This window comes from Fistularia commersonii, chromosome 30 (genome assembly GCF_037954325.1).
Source record: "Fistularia commersonii isolate RoL2024-O1a breed Wild chromosome 30, RoL_Fcom_v1.0, whole genome shotgun sequence".
Lineage (NCBI taxonomy): Eukaryota > Metazoa > Chordata > Actinopteri > Syngnathiformes > Fistulariidae > Fistularia > Fistularia commersonii.
Window position 1 is genome coordinate 12,268,660 of NC_141313.1, and position 15,696 is coordinate 12,284,355.

The following is a 15,696-nucleotide window of genomic DNA, read 5'->3' on the forward strand; positions in this document are numbered from 1 at the left end:
GGAGTGGCCTAGCCAGTCTCCAGATCTCAACCCCATAGAAAATCTTTGGAGGGGGTTGAAAATACGTGTTGCCCAGCGACAGCCCCAGAACATCAGCGCTCTAGATGAGATCTACTTGGAGGAATGGGCCAAAATACCAGCAACTGAGTTTGAAAACCCTGTGATGACTTACAGAAAACCTTGGACCCCTGTCATTGCTAACAAAGAATATTTAAGAAAGTATTGAGATTAACTTTTGTTCTTGACCGAATACTTATTTTCCATCACGATTTGCAAATAAATTCTTTAAAAATCAGACAATGTGATTTTCTGGATTTTTTGTCACATTTTGTCTCTCATAGTTGAAGTGTACCTATGATGAAAATTATAGACCTCTATCATCTTTTTAAGTGGGAGAACTTGCACAACTGGTGGCTGACTAAATACTTTTTTACCCCACTATATACGTCCTTATGTCTATATCCACACATGTTTCCTGGTGTGTTGTTTTTTTATAAATGCCACACAAAAATATTAACACCGCATTTTTAAAACACACTTGATTTATAAGTTTGGTCTGTGGAAATGGCAGCAGGTGCTTAGACTAATGGGAGATGAGTGTAGAGGAAGGTCAGGGAGGCCGAGGATGAAATGCTTGTGCCGCCCCCTGCTGACAGACTGCAAACACAACATCACACATTGATCAGTCACACTTACACCACACCTGGGGACAGCTGCAGCTGCCTCGGTGGATGACAGGGTGAATGGCTGCATGTCTGTACTTGATATGTGGATGAATGAGAGGGTGAACAGTTTTGTGAAAGAGAGAAACTCTATGTCTCTGTATGAGCGTGAATGAGAGGGTGAATGGCTGTATATCTTTATTTGGCGTGAATGAGAGGGTGAATGGTCTCTATGAGGTGTGAACGAGAGAGTGAATGATTGCATGTCTCTACTTGATATGTTGATGAACGAGAAGGTGAACTGTAAGTGTCTGTATGATATGTGAATGAGTGCCTGAATGGTTGCATATCTTCATGAGTTATAAATGAGATGGTGAATGGTTATATTCCTCTTTTTGTGGTCCTGTGAGCGGCTGGTCCAGGGTGAACTCCTGTCTCTATTGTCATGTGTATCCAGTGTAGGGTCTCCATGAACCTCAATCATCAGTTTAGACTGTGTGAGGAACCAGGAGAGCCCCGAGGATACCTATGCAGAACGGTGGAGAACAAGCAGACTCCACACAGAGGCCTCCTGTGGGAATTGAACCATGAGGAGTAAATCACTTTGGGCCATTTTCGTGTCTGAAGTGACTCACAGCGTCACCCCTCATGTGTTATTACATTATTACTAATACTCTCATGCTACGTTACTATTACCCCGGTATTCTATTACTTTATTACAACCAGCTTTACACATCAGCACCACGGCTAGCCGACGCTAACCTCCTCACCCTCCCGCTCCACCCCTCCCGCCTCCCACTCCTCTGGGTGGGTTTAAAACCCTGCGTGGCCGGTGCTCCGGAGCATCCCGTCCTCGGCCATGGCCCGCCGCACCCCGGATTCCCCACTGCTCCTCGCCTTGCTGCTGCTGCTGCTGCTGCCGCTGTGGCCCCGGGCCGCCGCCGTCTTCGGCAACGATGGCACGGAGGCCGGGCGGATCGCGGCGCCCAAGGACGCGCCCAACGAGGAGGCCGGGAACCGGGCGAGGGACGGCGGCCGGCGGCCCGCACCGGAGCAGCCGCACGGTCGGTTCAACGCGGGTCCGCAGGAACCCGCTCCTGCAGCCGGGAGGGGAGGACAGGCTGGGACGGAGACCGAGGGGACTTCTCTTCTACCAGATCTCTCCTTCCACCTGCTCTCCATCACCTTCTAATACTCTATATGGTAGAGAAGGTGTCTGACTCTGCATGATGCTGGGATGAGAGGGTGAATGCTTGCATGCCTCCATGTGACGTGAATGAGAGGGTGAACATGAAATCATAATGATATAACTGTATTGATGCCCATTGGGGAATATGACGTGCGAATGAGAGGGTGAATAGTTGCATGTGTCTTATTTGTGGATGAAAGAGTGAACAGTTGCATGTCTCCTGATGTGATTGTCAGGGTGAATGGTTGCATGTCTCTATGTCCTTTGGATAAGGAATGAATGGTGGGGTATCTCTATATGATGTGTGAATGAGCACATGCATGGTTGTATGTCTCTATTTGATATGTGGATGAGTGAGAGGGTGAATCTCTGTATGAGTAAATGAATGGTAGCATATCTCTGTGACGTGAATTGGAGAGTGAATCTCTGTCTCCATATGAGGTGTGAATGAGAGTGAATGGTTGCATGCCTCTACTTGATATGCAGATAAATGAGAGGGTGAACGGTTCTCTGAGAGATTGAATCTCTGTAAGTCTCTGTGTGACACATGAATGAGAGGATGAAAGGCTGTGTATCTCTCTACGGTGTGTGAAAGACCACATGATGGTTTGCATGTCTTCATCTGAGGTGTTAATTAGAGGGTGAAGAGATGAAGATGCTGAGGTTCTTTTAGGGAGTCACGATGATGGATAGAATCAGGAATGAGTCTATCAGAGGAACAGCCAATATCTGAAAGACAAAAGTGAAGGGCTGTGTGTTTGTGCATGTAATGGTTGAATGGTTGTATTTATTGAATGTGTGAATGAGAGAGGGAATAGTTGTGTGATGATGTGTGAATGACAGGATGAATTTAGCCTCTGTTTGACCTGAATGAGAGGGTGATTATTAAATAATAATTATGATAATACTTTATTGATCGCCATTTGGGAAATATGACATGTGAATGAGAGGGTGAATGGTTGCATGTCTCTATGATGTGTGAATGACAGGAAGAATGTTGTCTCTATATGACCTGTGAATGAAAGGGTGAATTCTTGCATGTCTCTTATTTGTAAGCGAGAGGGTGAATGGTTGCATGTCTCTGAATGGCATAGGGATTAGAAGGTGAATGTCAATGTCTTTATTACATGTGAATGAGAGGGTGAATAGTTGTATGTATCTATATGAATAATAGAGTGAATGCCTATATGTCTCTAAATGATGTGTGAATGAGTGGCTGAATGTTAAATAGTGATATTACTTTATTGATCACCATTGGGCAAATATGAGGTGTGAATGAGAAGGTGAATGTGTGTTTGTCTGATATGCGAATGAGAGGGTGAATGGTTGTATGTCTCTATGATGTGTGAATGACAGGATGAATGTTGTCTCTATTTGACCTCTGAATGAATGGATGAATTCTTGTATTTCTTATTTGTGAATAATAGGGTGAATTCTTGCATGTCACTGTTCCAATGACAGCTGTGGTATCCTGTGACCTAGTGTGGGATGAGCAGCATCCTGGATGAACAAACTCAGCCCCCTCTCCATGGAGCAGCCACGATGATCTTCAGCCCCCTCTGAGCTCCTTCCGCTTCACTGACAAAAAACCCGTTGTGTCTGCTTCAGGGCCGCACCAGAGCCAAGTGGGCTGCAAGGAGCTGAGGTCCACCAAGTACATCTCTGATGGCCAGTGCACCAGCGTCAACCCCCTCAAGGAGCTGGTCTGTGCGGGGGAGTGTCTCCCGACCCACCTGCTGCCGAACTGGATTGGCGCCGGAGGCCACAGCGAGAAGTACTGGAGCCGCCGCGACACCCTGGAGTGGCGCTGCGTCATTGACAAGACTCGGACTCAGCGGATCCGCCTGCAGTGCCAGGACGGCAGCTCCAGGACCTACAAGATCACCATGGTGACCTCCTGCAAATGCAAGCGTTACAGCAGGCAGCAGAATGACTCAGGGAACAAGGAGAAGGCCGCAGTGAGCGAGAAGAAGAAGAAGAAGAAAGGTCAGAGGAAGACCGGATCCCCAAAGAAGCCCACCGGGAACCCGGCTGTCATTTCGGGACCAGCACACACCTGACCTGCAGTGACAAACCAACGTCACAGTCAGGGGGTTTATTAGCGTTAGATCACTTATATTAGCCGACGTCCCACCGAGCCGGAAAGAAGTTAACCCCTTGTCTAGAAGAAACCTCCCAGATGTTGTTCTCAAAGTTATCAAATGGATCAAATCAAACAATTGAAATTTACTATCACGCACCAAGGCCAATGTGGGGTGACATGAGGGCTCTGGTTAGATGTTTTCAATGTATCTGCATCCGTCTAAAAGAAAACCCCATCATCAATGAGGGTGCTCAATGCAGGAGATGCTCCAGGGTTGGAGGTTTTGGGGATTAGAGACACGTGGAGGAAATGACCAGAAACATGATGTTGTGATGAATTACCACAAGCTGCTGAGCTGGAGAGTGATCTACAGATGCTGTCGGACAGTATCTTTCAAAAGTTACCATCTCAAACTTTTTTTTGCTCCATTTCTCACTGCTTCTGTCCCAAGAAAACATCTAACCAGTGACCATGATAGTTCTCAATAATGGCGCTCTGCTGTCCACGAGAAGCATTTGGTCATGGCCATCTCTTATTAGTTCCACCGATCACCAAGCACTATGGGTCCCTGCGAAACCAAAAAACAGACCCTTCCTGGGAGTAGGAGCTGAGATGTTCACAATGCACAAAAACACAGCCTTGTTCTTGACAAGATTCTTGGAACTGCAAAAAACTTCTCCACTGCAAAAGTAGCCGTCAACCTTACTACACCAAACCCATGATGCAGCTGACAGAAGATCTGAAGATCAAACTGAGCGGCAGGGCTTGTCCACCCCAGACGTCTCCTGCTGAACTCAACCAAGTGAAGAACATGGGATGAGACATAAAAATGGAACCCTGGACTGACGTCCGATGTGATGATATTTATTCGACGTTTGTAATTCCTAGACATAGAGTGTATGAGGGAATATGTTACTGGTGAATAGGAGGTAATTTATTTTTGTGTGTTCTTTTGTATGATTTGGAATAAACAGTTCCCTGTCAACACATCTGTGTTTGGGACTTCATGCCTCCTCCGAGCATTCACCTCCAACCTTCAACACAGGCCTCCCTTCGCTCTCATGTGCAGGGGAACGTGCTTGTTCTGGCAGTGAGGGCATGTTGCTTCACGCCATCACAATTAAACAGCGCTGCGCAACGGAAGCATGGTCGACTGGTCTGACCACAGAGGAAGACGCCACCGACTTGCCTTTGTCACCAATCTCCTGCACAGGAATGCACAACTGCCATTGAATAACCGCAGCAACACAATTAGGCAACGTGGGTTTTCCTGGACAAATGATTATCTGTGACTAGCATACAAGGGTCAAAAATTAATAGAAACCTTGTTTATTCTATTAACTTTACACTTCTGTTTCCATTATATATTGCATAAAAGCACACATATGTATGTCTATACCACACAATATAAACTTGGGGACGCAATAGAGCCAGAACTCTGAGATTGAGCAATAAGCGGGGTCACCAGTCAATCAAGGCTACACAACATATATACATATATATATATATATATTGTAGTCATTGTATATATATATATATATATATGTACAAACAAAGCCTGCCCTACCCTGCCATTGAGAACAGGGCTGGAGGCCAAGATCAAGTCATCACAGAGGGAGAGATAAAGGAAGATGTGGGAGAAAGAAATACCTAAGAACCACAACAAGCTGTCCACACCTGAGGCGCATGAGTCACTGCAGAGAGCCGGGAGAGCTTTGATTACCCACTTCAGAGGATACACCAGGCAAGCCAGCATAAGAATTATAAAACAAGATGCTTTCCACTCAACCATCCAGAGCACACTCTCGGTTTCAGGGTAATAAAATAAAAACGGATCCAACCGAGTCCAAACAGAAGGTGTGACATAACACTTGCGGTCAGTGGCTTGTATAGCAGATGACATCTCCCAGGGTTCCATTAACTAATCCGAATTCAGCAGAATGTACAGTACTGACGCTGACATCTGGATAGGTGGGCTGGAATCGTCCAGAGAAGATCATCAGTGCTGAGAGCATTCAACTACAAGGAGGTGCCGTTGCAGAAATGGCGGTGAGGAAGTCAACCACAAACAGACACCCAGACAAGAAAGTATGATCCAAAAAGGTCGAGTAGAAGTTCCAGGTGATAAACGCCAGCCGTTATCACGAGTGAATACCCAAGACAGGAGAAACTGGGGCCATGGAAGCTGGGCCACACCTGACGACCTCAGGCTGCAGGCTGTGAAAAGAGACAGTTCAGCAGGTGATGTAAGATGTTGGCAGGAGAAGCATACAAGGGGAAGGCAGTGTTCTCTGTGAGCAGGGAGTCATCTGCTGCGATTATTGGGAATGACCCGGTGAAGATCCTGTCCAAACCCTTCTTCCTGGCGTTAGCAACCAGACGTTTTGTTGATCGACAAACAGCAGAAAAAAGGCGGTGGTGATGGACGAATTGGCCCGAGGCTACGCCTGTGCCAGGAGGGAGGAATACAAGAAGTTCAAAAAATAACGTTTGAAAGAGGAGCGAGGGAGGATGTGAAGAGTGAGGGCTGCAGAGGGTGATCGCGGCCTGGGCAGTTACTCAGCAAGTCCGGATTCCCAGCTGTCTGGATACATGATGTCTGACTGCCAAGATACCTGGGTCTGAATTCGATGAAAAAAGGAAGAAATTTGAGTTTTCATGTCCTTTTGCAATTTTTGAAGTGGAAAAAGACCACTTGCTTCTGGGTGGAGGAACCACATGATGTGTTGGAATGACACCACATGGCCTCTCCATAATAACCTGAATCATTCCGTGTCTGGCCTGACGGAGAGCAAATGATTTATTGCTCTCAGCTACGTTATTAGCTAAAGTTCTTTCCAGGTGGTAACCAAGACTCTGCTGAGACACATAGTGTCTTTATTTAACCCAGCAACTTAGCAAGAAAACAGGCTGCAGTTCATGATTGAAGTGTCTGCATCTGTGTATGCTTCAGGAGTGACATTTCGCCTGGTTAGCAGCACAAGTAGACGTAGTCCTAGCACTAGTAGTGGTAGTAAATGGTCTCCACTCTAGTAGATGACATTCACACATACACTCATGCACCGCTGGTGGCAGAGCTGCCATGCAAGGCACTGAGCATACGACTAGGGGTGACTACTGGACACTTCAACATGCAGACAGGTGGAGCCAGGAATTGACCCCCCAACATTCCAATTGAGGAGGCGCCCATTCTATCAACTGCAACACAGCCACCCACAGTATTAGTAGTCATAGTATTGTCTATAGTAGATACTCTCCACTCATATAGTGCTTTTACACCTTGCACTCATACACACCTATGGCGGTAGAGCTGGCATGCAAGGCACTAACCAGGCTGTGGGGAGCAGCTGAAAGAGTTCAGAGCATCGATGGGACACCTGTTCTACAAACCAAGCCACAGTTGCCCCCATGGTAGTGGCAGTAGTAGTGGTGGTAGTAGTATTTTAGCAAGCAGGTGTTGGACAGCAGGCTCCAGAAGATTAATTAGCTGTGGAAGACTTCACTGTCTGAGCGCTAATCTCTCCCCTTCCTCTCCATCAAATGACAGCAGGAGGCAGGTGTCAGGTTTTCAATAAATCAAAGCTAGGATGGGAGCCACATCAAAAAGATGCAGAAATGTACCTTCTGCAAAAACACCAACCAAAAAGACCAAAACAAAATCACACAAAGGCTTTTTGTTGCTGCTGGAGTGCCCTGAGGCCCCAGAGCAAGAGGAAGAATCTATTTGCATGGTCCTTGCTCAATAGAGCCGAGCAGTCTAAGAGGGGAATTTAATCTCCACTGCAGACACACCTGCTTCTCTTTCAGCTGGTATGTTGGGAAAGGAAGTTTAGGAAGCCACAGCAGTGAAAACAACCTCAGTCCACCAACACCACACACACACACACACACACGCACACACACACACACACACACACACATATACACACATACATGCACACACACATACACACACACACACAATGTGTGAAAGGGTGAATGTGATACTGTGTGGAGTGGAGGCCTTTGCACATTTACAACTTCTACCTCTACCAATGTGGGGTGGGTGTTCCTTAAATTGCAAGGTTGGCGGTTCAGTTCCCACCTCCTCCTGTCTGCATACCATAGTGCCCTTGTGCGAGGCGCCAAATTTCCCAATTGCTCCCAGTCCCATGTTTGGTTGCCTTGCCGGAAAGTTGGTGGTTTGATTCCCAGCTCCTCCTGTCATGTTGAAGTGTCCGTCAGTCGCCTCCAATGGTACGCTTGGCACCTTGCATGGCAGCTCTGCCACCATCGCTGTGTGAGGGGGGGTGAAGGTGGTCCGCTGGAAAAATAGCAAGGTGATGAAAGCACAATTGAAGTGGAGACCATTTACTTCTACCATGGATGGATGGATGGATGGATGGATGGATGGATGGATGGATGGATGGATGGATGGATGGTAGAGCATGCAGATCCAGGAATCACCTTTTAGTTGCATCATGGAAACAACATCAACTGAACGGTGATTCAGAGTCATCATTCAGAGCTGAAGAAGCCTCTGGGATGAGGAGTGAAATGTCTTTAAATGAATTCATGTCCAGTGCCACGACAAGAAGATTTGGACAAGAGCGTATCAAGCATATCAAAGCTTTGCTCCAAATCAATAAGTGAGTTCTGAATGTATGCATCAAGTATCTGATCTATCATGTATCTGGACTAAGAACCTCATGACCAAACCCTTTCAGGTCCCTTAGACCGTCGGCCAGTGGACTCAAGGTGTGTGAACATGGGGACAGGTGCAGCTAAGGTGGAGAGTGGCTGCTGACAGACCCACCCTGCTATTCCGGAAGGCACAAAGGATTTATTGTTCCGTCACAGAGTCGCACAGCGACCACACCGCTGTTGACAAAGCGCGTTTGAAGGAAATGCTTGTCACTCAGCTCGACGGCTTTATCCTGCCTGGCTTCTGCGGGGATTATTATCCCCTGGCAGCTGTGTTTGAGGGCCGTGGGCCGCTCGGTGCAGAGAGGACCCGGTTTGTCACTTTGCTGCTTCTTTGTTTCTTTTCTTTCTTTCGTGAATCCCCGAAGGTAAAAAACTGAAACTTGGGGCGAAGCCGCTTTGTGTCGTTACCGTAACAACCGTGAAAGGAGCAGCTATGAGTTAGGGCAGTTGCAAAAGCAATCCATTCTTGGCCATGACTGCCTTTCCATTAAGTATAATGTACAGCTTTATATTCTGTTCTATTCGTTCGTTGATACATTTAAATGGTGCTCTTTTATCCAATTTTCCCAATTAATTGATGAAAAAATTTTATTCAATCTTTAATGCCTGTTTAGGTCGTCAGTCCTTTGATGATGATGATGATGATGATTATGTTGTTATTAATATTATTATTATTATTGTTGTTGTTGTTGTTGTTGTTGTTGTTGCATTATTTTTAGCATTAGCATTTTTAGCATTAGCATTATTTGTACAATTATATTTATAATTATTACTAGAATTAGAACTAACATTATCATTAAGTTTATTATTGCTTTTTAACACTTCATTGATTAATTAATTACTTGATATATCCATTGTATTTTTTAATTCAATTATTGCTTCTTCATTTAGCAGTTTGAGGAGGATTAAAATGCATGTTGCGATTTAATCATCTGTGAAATGATTACAAATATAAGGTAAGCAATGTTAAGCTGTCTCACAGATGATGATACACTATGGCGCACAAGAAGGACACAAGATTTTTTGTAACACGCACACAGGCCTTGCAGACAAAGCCATTAACATCTGTGCTGTTTGGTCCTACGCTGGTGTTAGGTGGCAACGCAGAATTCTCAGCCTGTATCTGATAGCCTTGTTGACGGAGATGATCTCACGCTCCTACAGACTGGCAGGAGCATCAATACGCTCTTGGATTTAAGGTTCGTACAAGTGTGTTCTCTTCCCGCTTCACTTGTTCGTTATATTGTATCTCCACTCTTAGGTGACTCAGAAATGGGAGCGCAGACATATATAAAGAGAGAGTGGAGTTCAGGCTGAGACATCTGGGCAATTGAGGACTCCTTAACCTTCAACCCACTGCAGGAGGAAACCAGAGAAACCCCTCACTGGCAGGAGAACGAGTAAGCTCTGCAGAGAGCAGAGCTTACTCTCTTTGGTCTTCCTCAAGACCTCTTGCCTGGCAGCTACAATTCCAGCATCTGTCTACCAATATATTCGGCCAGGCGTTTTGACCATGTCCATGTTGACCTGGAGGGCCCTCTACCCCCTTCCCAGGGTTTTACCCACCTACTCACCATCATGGATAGGACTACTTGGTGGCCGAAGGTGGTCCCATTTGAATGTTTATTGAAACACCAACAAAATAACACTGAAACTTGAACATCCGGGACCATCTATATATACCTGGCTTAACCACGCACCTCGACCCGTAGTCCCGTGGGATGAGAGACCACACCCCTTTGTGTCCGTCACAGTATTTTAGATACAGTAGCCCTAAACAAACAAACCTCAGTCAACCCTTTACGAACCTCCCGCAAACTGTTATTAACCTACCACCAACTGAACTATGCTTCTCACACTCTTATACAGTACACTAGACACTTTTGGATATGTGTAATATACAATAAACATTGAATAACATGACAAAATCATTAAAAGTCATATAGGAACTGATTTGATGTTGGAGTCTAAGGTCACGTTTCTTCCTGCAATAAGTGATTCACATGGCCAAAGCATTTTCCATTCTTACAATTCATTTTTCAGCCATTTCGCCGTTTTACTGAAGCTTAAGGTCATCGTGTTCTTGAAGTTAGCTTTGTCTTTCTTAATGTTACAAACTGAAGATTCATTCATGCTGTAATGGTGGACAACTTCAGCAAAACTTCTGCCTTCCTTTAACATATCGCAAAGTTTTATCTTTTCAGCCATAGTCGGCATCTTCCTGCTACGCTTGTGGTCTATACCAGACTTTCAGGTAGATGCTGGGTGTGTCAGAGGCATCATGGAGCATGGGGTATCTATACTTAGCCAATATTATTCTACATGCAATCTCAAGTGGGTACAAGGGTAGGAGCGAGAGTTTGCAATGGTTGGTATCTCTGTTGCTTTGTATCTTTGTTTAGCAAAGAAGCTGTCATGTTTAATTATTTTATAAAATGCAATTCAGCTTAATTTCACAATTTTTCAACATTTTCTTACTGTTTTTTTTTCTTCTTAGGCTAGAAGATGGCTATTTCATCACGAAAAAAAAATCAGATACTGTAAAAAAACACAAAAATCGCAAGAACCGAAGTATAGAAAAAATCTGCAAAGTGGCGAGGGTGTGAAAGCCAATCCACAAAGTGGCGAGAATCCACTGTATTGGGAGACGGATGCTGTAATTGTAGGTCTAGAGGTGTTAGATGTTTTGGAGAGAAGGTCAGAGAAGCCAGACTGAGATGGTTCGATCATGTACGAAGGAGGGATAAAGAATATATTGGTAGACAGATGCTGGAATTGGAGCTGCCAGGCAAGAGGTCTTGAGGAAGACTAAAGAGATTTATGGACGTAGAGAGACAGGATATGAAGTTGGTGAGTTGGTGTGAGAGAGGAGGATCCAGAGAATAGGGTTAGACAGAGATGGTAGATTCACTGCAGAGACTCCTGAAAGGAAAACCCAAACAAAAAGGAGAAGATTTGAAATTCATGGCAAAGAAAATGAATCTGATTTGTGCTTTAAGTGAGATACACCATGGAGAGATACTGAGATTTGTCTTCTTTCACTAATCCCACATCTAATTTCTTGTATTCTGTTCTTTCAGTTCTGCCACAGCACATCTGACCTGACTGAGGTAACAGTAAATTAACATTAATGGTCCCAGCATTCATACATTCATCCATTCACTATCCAAACCACTTATGGAGCCCATCCCAGCTGAGATTAGACGAGGGGTGGGTTTCCCCCTGGACCAATCACATGCCCTCATATAGAGACAAACCATTCACCCTGTCATTCACATCCTCAGAGACTTCTCATCTTGTCAGTTCAGAACTGAAGAAGCCTCTGGAATGAGGGCTGATACGTCTTCAAGTGAAGAAATTCAGGTCCAGTTGCCACGACAAGACAAACTGGACAAGAGCTCACCATGACCTGGATGACTGAGAACCTCCACAGAATTCTCCAAGACCATCATGTATCCATGGTTGAGCTGTGTGCAGGACTTTCCTCCCATTGCTAAAAGTACCTCCTCATCCCCATTCATGGACGTTTTGTTTTAAATTCCCCTGAGCAGTGAAGGGGCAGAGCTACACTGGCGAGCACTTGTGGCTCAGGGCAGGAAGGAACTTCCATTTTCCCAGATTTTTGCTTTTCATCCCGATACAACAAAATCTTTCCCTTAACCAAGATTTTGGTTTCCAAGGAGACCTTTTTGGAGACCAGGTGTTGGGATGAGCCAACCGTCAGGGTGTGTGTGTGTGTGTGTGTGTGTGTGTGTGCGTGTGTGTGTGCGTGCGTGTGTCCATCACTCCCCTCCACCTTCATCTCGCCGAACCTTTGCCCCTAAGACCCAAGGTTTCCTCTTTCAAGGCTTTTTCCAGGGAACTTTTGACACCCGCTTCTTCCCCCCGACTTACCATCCCTTTGATTGGCCTGGAAATAAAAAACGCTCCAAAACTGACGATCTCATGCCATTATTGTTATGCCGGGACGGTGTAGACCCCCTCAACCCCCAACCCTCCACCCCTACCCCAACACCCGCTCAGAATGATCTCCAGTTACCCCATAAGCTATGTTTGTCACACATCTCCCAGGTGGAGATGCAAAGAAAAAGCTGTAGGGCGTGAAAGGAGACTGCCAGCGTCACTCGATCCCACCAGCCATTTGCTAATTTCTACATCTCACAAACCGGAAATTTGAGATTTGGCCTTTATGCCTATCTAAGTTGAGACTGGGGGAGGATAATGGCAGAGGCGAGGATTGAGTTATGGCCCCACTGACAGACGGTGTTACAGCGGCCATGCTTTCCTAGCAGGGGTCGGCGGGCCCCCATGGGACCAGGACACGGAGAACAATGTATCAGGGCTCCAAAGGATGCCGTCGCCGAGGGATGTTTGTCACAGAGGAAGCAGCGAGGCTGAGGGAACGTCATCTCCATAGTTTTTGTCCCGACAACCTCTCGCCTTGTGTAGATTTTCTTGCAAGAAAATCTGCCGCAAAATCACAATTTTCCAATCTGAAGGTTGGTGGTTTGATTCTTGGACCCCTACCAAGGTGCCCTTGGGCATGGCGCCTAACACCCCCCCGACCAACAAATTGGGTCGGTTGCTGTCTCAACAACACAATTTTAAAGGATGTCTGGCCAGGTCACGATGAATTAACAAATTAACAGGCAATTTAGATAAAGTCTATCCATTGAACACAACATCTTGTATTGTCAAAATGTAGGAAAAAAACATTTTGGTGCGTCTCCACCAAAATTTTTCAACTAAATCATTCTGCCCAAAACCAGTTTTACATCATTTTATATCCAATCAAATTTCCTCTTGTTGTTTGAGAACCCACAAAACACAAACTACAAAAAACCCAGACAGCTGTTGCAAAGCCCCTCAAACTGAAAAAATGAAGCAGATTGAAGGAGTCAAAAGGTGCATATCCTTCCTCTATTCACAACCCGCCGGAACTGATGTATACAAGAAAACCACGGTGACCTTTCAACTCTCTCAGTCCTGGAGTGTCCCTCTCTTGGCTTGAATCCTGCTCCTGCAAGGACCCGCGCGTCTTTTTATGGGTGAAAAAAAAAAATCACAATCACGGGTGCCGTTTCGATTCTTGGACCCCTGCTGAAGTGTCCTTAGGCAAGACACCCAACTGCTCTCAATGGCCCGGTTAGCACCTCACATGGAGTGTGAATGGGTGATTGCTATCTTTGGGAAAGGGCTTTGAAACTGCAAGGTAATGAAAGTATATAGATAAGTGGTATATTATGTATACTTGTCGAAATCTTCTTTTCATGGACACTGGACTTGAAGATGTTTCAGCCCTCATCCGAGAGGCTTCTTCAGTAAATATATAATAAACCACTATATTATTTGTGTGTGTGTGTGTGTGTGTGTGTGTGTGTGTGTGTGTGTATGTGTGTGTGTGTGTGTGTGTTTACATAAACACACATGCATACACAATATACTGTATATAGGTGTAACTTATACCGTATTTTTTTAAGACACACTTTAAATCCTTAAATTTTCTCAGAAATTGGCCATGTGGCCAATGTATGAATTCTTGTAGTGGTTACAGACCTCCAACCAATTTTTTGTGGTACACTGTGCTTTTTGGTAAGCAACGAATCCACTTCGCTTGGTTGATTGTCAGTGTTAAAGTCGGTCCTTGGTTGAGTATAGTTTGCAACGTCAGATCTTCTTCTTCTTCTTTCGGCTTTTACCTTCAGGGGTCGGCACAGTGAGTCAACTTTCTCCATCTAACCCGATTCTCTGTATCTTCCTCTCTCACACCAACTTCATATCCTCTCTCACTACGTCTATAAATCTTCTCTTTGGTCTTCCTCTAGACCTCCTGCCTGGCAGCTCCAATTCCAGCATTCGTCTACCAATATATTCTCTATCCCTCCTCTGTACATGACCGAACCATCTCAGTCTGGCTTCTCTGACCTTCTCTCCAAAACATCGAACATGTGCCGTCCCTCTGATAGACTCATTCCTGATCCTATCCATCCTGGTCACTCCCAAAGAGAACCTCAACATCTTCATCTCTGCAACCTCTAGTTCTGCCTGCTGTCTTTTGGTCATTGTATCAGTTTCTAGTCCATACATCATCGCTGGTCTCACCACTGTCTTGTACACCTTTCCTTTTATTCTGGCTGAAAGTCTTCTATCACATAGTATCCCTGACACTTTTCTCCACCCATTCCAACCTGCTTGGACCCGTCTCTTCACCTCTTTTCCACACTCTCCGTTGCTCTGGACTGTTTACCCTAAATACCTGAAATCCTCCAGCTTCTTGATCTCCACTCCCTGTAGCCTCACCGTTCCACCCAAGTTCCTCTCATTCACACACATATATTCTGTCTTGCTGCAACTAACTTTCATTCCTCTCCTTTCCAGGGCATAACTCCACCTCTCTAGATTTTCCTCTACCTGTTGTCTGCTCTCACTACAGATCACAATGTCATCCGCAAACATTATGGTCCGTGGGGATTCCTGTCTGACCTCATCTGTCAGCCTGTCCATCACCATTGTGAACAAGAAGGGGCTCAGAGCTGATCCCTGATGGAGTCCCACCTCCACCTTGAACTTCTCTGTTACCCCTACAGCACAGCGTATCAATGTCTCACAGCTAGCGAACATGTCCTGCACCAGTCGAACATACTTCTCTGCCACTCCAGACTTCCTCATACAATACCAGAGCTCCTCTCTTGGCACCTTCTTTTTTCTAGGTCTACAAAAACACAATGCAGCTCCCTCTGGCCTTCTATGTACTTCTCCATTAGCATTCTCAAGGCAAATACTGCATCTGTAGTACTCTTCCCAGGCATGAAGCCATACTGCTGTTCACAAATGCTGACTTCTGCTCTCAGTCAAATTTCCACTACTCTTTCCCATAACTTCATTGTATGGCTCATCAACTTTATCCCTCTATAGTTGCCACAATTCTGCACATCCCCTTTATTCTTAAAAATAGGCACCATCACACTTTGTCTCCATTCTTCAGGCATCTTCTCACTCTCTAAGATCCTGTTGAATAATCTAGTCAGAAAATCTACCGCTACCTCTCCTAGACACTTCCACACCTCCACAGGTAT

At 45.4% G+C, this 15,696-nt stretch overlaps 1 protein-coding gene across 2 annotated transcripts; it reads left to right on the forward strand.

Annotated features, from left to right (window-relative positions):
• The first annotated feature begins 1,493 nt into the window (after nucleotides 1-1,493).
• On the forward strand, nucleotides 1,494-4,865 carry LOC147216452 (sclerostin domain-containing protein 1-like). Of its 2 annotated transcripts, none has more exons than XM_086178037.1 (2): nucleotides 1,494-1,865; nucleotides 3,460-4,865. In XM_086178037.1, the coding sequence occupies exons 1-2, from the start codon at nucleotides 1,619-1,621 to the stop codon at nucleotides 3,909-3,911; spliced, it is 699 nt and encodes a 232-aa protein (XP_086034163.1). In that variant the 5' UTR covers nucleotides 1,494-1,618; the 3' UTR covers nucleotides 3,912-4,865. The 2 variants fall into 2 exon arrangements, with proteins under 2 accessions (XP_086034163.1, XP_086034164.1); XM_086178038.1 differs by having other exon boundaries at nucleotides 1,494-1,726.
• The last annotated feature ends 10,831 nt before the right edge of the window (nucleotides 4,866-15,696 follow it).

Bases quoted from the DNA above. Each gene is read 5' to 3' on its own strand.
- LOC147216452 (XM_086178037.1), top strand. From the start codon at position 1,619: ATGGCACGGAGGCCGGGCGGATCGCGGCGCCCAAGGACGCGCCCAACG. The intron at 1,866-3,459 runs GTAGAGAAGGTG...TGTCTGCTTCAG, and splicing joins ACCTTCTAATACTCTATATG to GGCCGCACCAGAGCCAAGTG.